Consider the following 4,401-nt stretch of genomic DNA (forward strand, 5'->3'; position numbering starts at 1 on the left):
TTTTCTGGCCTATTTTGAGAGAACTCTGCCTCAAAGTTTCAGAGGAATTCAGGTGATTGTTATCCAGGTAGACAGAACAGGAAGCGGAGTTGCTGGCCCCAATCCACCGATTAGAAGGATGGCCCGTCTTCTCTTTGAGACAGAGTCTTGTGGTCGTAGCTGTAGAGGGATAGAAGCTGCCTGAGCTCATGCTTTGTGAGAGCTGCTGTTTGATTTGAGTGACTGTCTCCACTGTCTTAGCCATGAAACAATAGACCCAATTAAGTGCATCTTCAGAAGCAGACCTCTAATACATCTGAGAAAGAACAAGAAGGAAGCTCCACTGGGATGGTGAAGAGCAGGGATGCCTCTCAGAGGAGGTCGAGTTGGAGGAGGCAGCCTGCTGTGGCCCTCCCAGCTGCAGGAGCCTCCCATGCAAATGAATTGATTGAGAGCTGTACCCTCGCCAGCACTGGGGTATAAACTCTAGGCAAACTTGGTCTTCTCTATAGTACCCTACCCTTCTGGGGCTCCTCTGACAGTGAGTTGAATACATGCAAGGAGATTAAACGGGGGGAGGCAGTAGGACAAATCTGGGTGCTTTGTCCTGGGAACCTGCGGCCCCCCACACTGTGGTCAGCAAACTTGTCACCCTGCTGCCTAGTGGGCCCCATGGAGCCCAGAGGTTATGCAGACTCTTAGCCCATTCCCTCTTTGCCTACCCCTCACTCTGCCTACCCCTCAAATCGGGAGCCTCCTCGAGGTGGTGGGTTATTTTCCTAGGGCTATTGTAACAAACTTAAAACAACAGAAATTGAATTCTCTCACACTTCTGGAGGCTGAAAGTCTGAAGTGGAGATGTTGTCAGGTTTGGTTCCCTCTGGGGTTTCTGAGGGAGAATCCATCCCACACCTTTCTCCTAGCTTCTGGCGGTCGCCCAAAACCCTTGGCACTCCTTGCCTTACAACTCCATTCCTCATCTTGAGATCCTAACTTAATTACATCTACAAAGACCCTATTTCCAGATAAGGCCACATTCACGGGTATGGTCTTGGACATATTTTTGGGGGGGCCACTGTGGTGAGGTGTTATGTGCTGGGCCATGCATGAAAAATACATTTCATCAAACACTACATTTCATTGATTGGTTTTTAAAATTAATTGTAGTAATCACATTGGGAGTGTGACAAGATGTCCACATGCACATGTTTATCAGACGGTTGGAAATATGTCTCAGGAGTAAGGGTGAAGCTGGAGATACTGATATGGAAGACAGGAAAGAATTAGAAGTTTCCTTCGAGCTTCAAGCATCTGTGATTTCAAGTTTAAGATAAATGTGGGGGGAGAAAAATAGGACTAGTTAGTGAGAGAGGCCAAGAGAGTCTGGTGAATTCTCCAAGGTTGTTTTCTTATTCTTTAAGTCATTCGTACCACTTTTCAGTTGGCTGTTAGGAAATCTTTATCCCTAAAACAGCCTCGGAGTACCATGAGACAAAGCTCCAGGCCCATGGAATTCCAAATTCATGGAATTCTAGGAGCTTCTTTTAGAACCTAGAGCTTTCTCCAGTTTGCCTACCCCAGGTAATAGCTTTTGGGTAATAGTAGAGCTGATGCCTGCATTTGACATGTTCTGTGGGTTGCTGGTCAGTTCCACCTCAAGCTGGAGGTGAATTACTTCGGTTAAAAGGAGCTTGCAGTTGGAGGGCAGAAAAATAAAAGCCACAACTTATGTGGTCACTTAGAAGACACTTCCACCAAAGTCTTTATCTCACATTCCTTTGCTTTTTCCCTCTCTTCTCTCTCTCTTTCCCATCCATCTAGCTGCTGTTGGGTGCCTGCTATTACCATGCTATGGCAGTGGAGATAAAACTATGAATGAGATAGACTGTGTGTCCCTAAGGAATTCACAGGCTGGTGAGGAGACCACATCCAAAAGTAGACAATTCTGATGCAATTCGATAACTTTAATGATAGAGATCATAATAATGATGATAATAATAACCATTTATTGGCATCCTTCCCACGAGTCAGAGATTGTAAGAAAACAAAACTCATTTCATGGATGAGGAAACTAAGGCTCTGGAAGAGTAAGTTGCCCAGTTAATAGCTGTCAGTACTGGCTCTTGAGACAGTGCTTGTTGGATTCCTGAGTCCATTCTTTAAGTCCTGTACTCAGGAGCACAAAGGGAGGAGCCTCATCTAGCTGGGCAGACGGGAAACTTGTCTTTAGTCCATAGGACTTAAAAATAGGGTATCACCTTTTATAAATTACAGAGAGTCAGATGGTATGACCAGGGCACACAACCAGGGTACAAATGTTATCTTCTCTCCTTTCTGGCCCTCACCCGTGTCCTCATTCTCCCTGTTGGCCTGATGTACTTTCGTGGGGTAGAGAAACTTGTTTAGTTTTTTGCTCCCTTTGATTTTTTTTATTGACCCCTTTGGCATCCGTTTGCTCTTTTAAGGACCATTTGAGGGCTGAAGCCCTGTCCAGACCTCTGGGTCTGTGGAGATTCCTCCACACACTGAAACGCACCCCTGAGCTCATGCAAAGCCGTGGTTTATGGGATGGGGGCCGCTCAATAAATAAAAGCGATGACCCATGGCGACGTGCAGGGCTGACCCGGGCTTTCATCGATCACAGAAAATGCACGTCCTTCCGTGGCTATTTCGTGCCTAGACATTTCATCACCTAGCAGAGGGCCACCATTCATTCTCCATCCTAATCGAATCTTACAAATGCGAGGAGATCGTAATTAACACACCAACATCGCTTTCCTCAGAAATCTCAAACCGTAGATCCAGCACTGCCTGACGGTGTGTGCTTTCCTGCCGTGCTGCCATCTCATGGATCCAGAGTGCTCGTGATGTGCAGTGAGGTGTGATAGGGGGACCCCTAACGTGGCAAGGTCGGAGGGCTGCTTGTCGTGAGAACGCTTTACAGACCGCTCTGGGAGCGTTACCAGAGGAGAAGGCCTCGGCTCTGCCCAGGAGCAGTCCCAGATGCTCGGAGCGGATGCATCTCCGCTCTCAGGATGCTCGGAGGAGAGCACCTTAAAGCCTCTGCGGGATCGGAGAAGTCACGTTACCGCGGAAGGCATGCCTTCACGCAGCGCAGCGTTTGGGACGGGCGTCGCAGGCCAAACTGAGCGGAGTAGGTGTTCTTGGCGGAAGTTGCAAAACGTTAAACCAGGGAGGTGGGAAAGTAGGGTACCCATTCAGAAAACACCCTGCAGTTCGGTTTAGCTGTTACCTGGGTATATTCAGGTGAGCAGTTGGAAAGGAGGAGAAAATAGTAGCTTGACACTTTGCTATTGACCGAATGTTTGTGTCCGTCCACCAAAAAAGAAAAAAGTCCGAGTTGAAATCCTAACCCCCCATGTGTGATGATGTTAGGAGGTGTGGGGCCTTTGGGAGATGATTGAGACTTGAGGGTGGAACTCTCATAAATGGAATTAGTGCCCTTATTAAAGAGACCCCAGAAAGCTCCCTCCCCACTTCCACCATGTGAGGACATAACCAGAAGATGCCATCTGTGAACCAGGAGGTGGGCTCTTACCAGACACGGAATCTGCTAGTGCCTTCCTTGATATTAGACTTCCAGCCTCTAGACTATCAGAAACAAATGTCTGTGTTTATAAGCTACACAATTTATGGTTCTCTTATAGCAGCCTGAACGGACTAAGACACACTGCCATACTCATGCTCAGTTCCTTCCCATAACGCTGGTCCCTTCAAGGGGCTGTATTGGGGAAGGACCTTTATTATTTAGGAGCAGTTGTCCTGGTGGATCCGTGCCTCAGGAACAGCTGACTGTCTTTTTTCACACTGTATCTGTGACAGCTTTCAGGTCCACAGCTTTCAGTTCCTAGAAAATACAGATTGGATTAAAATTTTTCTTTTCTGCCCTAAAAATCATGGACCCAGGAGACCTGAGCCAGTAGATTAGGATTTACCAATGGATCTTAAAGCCCGTTGCTACCTGGCCCCTGTCCCTAGTGTCTGAAAATGCCCCTGGATGGGAGGTTTGGGTAAGAAGGGAGAGGGGTTGAGAGATGAGGAATTGAGACCCTGTGTTTCCAGAATCTTCCGCAGCCCACAGAATGCATCAGTAACTCAGGAACTTTGCTTCAGTTCACATCCAGCCCTCGCCCCACCCCCAGGACTTCTCTTTCGTACGTTAGCATTTCTTAGCCCAGTTTTCCTGGAAATGGCCAAAGAACTTTGTACAGATGTGGCAATTAAATGTAGTGACACTCCCATGAGGCAGAGAATTTGTCAGCACAGAGAACATGTGTCCCAACAGGGAAGCCTTGCTGCCCTGTTCTTAGGTAGACAATCCACGGGCAGTCTGATGGTCTAATAATTTAGCCCCCAATCAAAGGAGTTGGTTTCAAAGTTACCACAGCAAAATGAGTGAAT

At 47.4% G+C, this 4,401-nt stretch overlaps 1 protein-coding gene across 1 annotated transcript in view; it reads left to right on the top strand.

Annotated features, from left to right (window-relative positions):
- The window catches only part of EPHX2 (epoxide hydrolase 2), a 55,416-nt gene that overhangs the window by 37,761 nt on the left and 13,254 nt on the right, over positions 1 to 4,401 (top strand). Inside the window, exons 13-14 of the mRNA XM_023530770.1 lie at positions 1,358 to 1,365; positions 3,823 to 3,829. Of these exons, the coding sequence (XP_023386538.1) occupies positions 1,358 to 1,365; positions 3,823 to 3,829 (15 nt within the window). The remainder of the gene's footprint in view (positions 1 to 1,357; positions 1,366 to 3,822; positions 3,830 to 4,401) is intronic.

Source organism: Pteropus vampyrus, unplaced genomic scaffold (genome assembly GCF_000151845.1).
Source record: "Pteropus vampyrus isolate Shadow unplaced genomic scaffold, Pvam_2.0 Scaffold53, whole genome shotgun sequence".
NCBI lineage: Eukaryota > Metazoa > Chordata > Mammalia > Chiroptera > Pteropodidae > Pteropus > Pteropus vampyrus.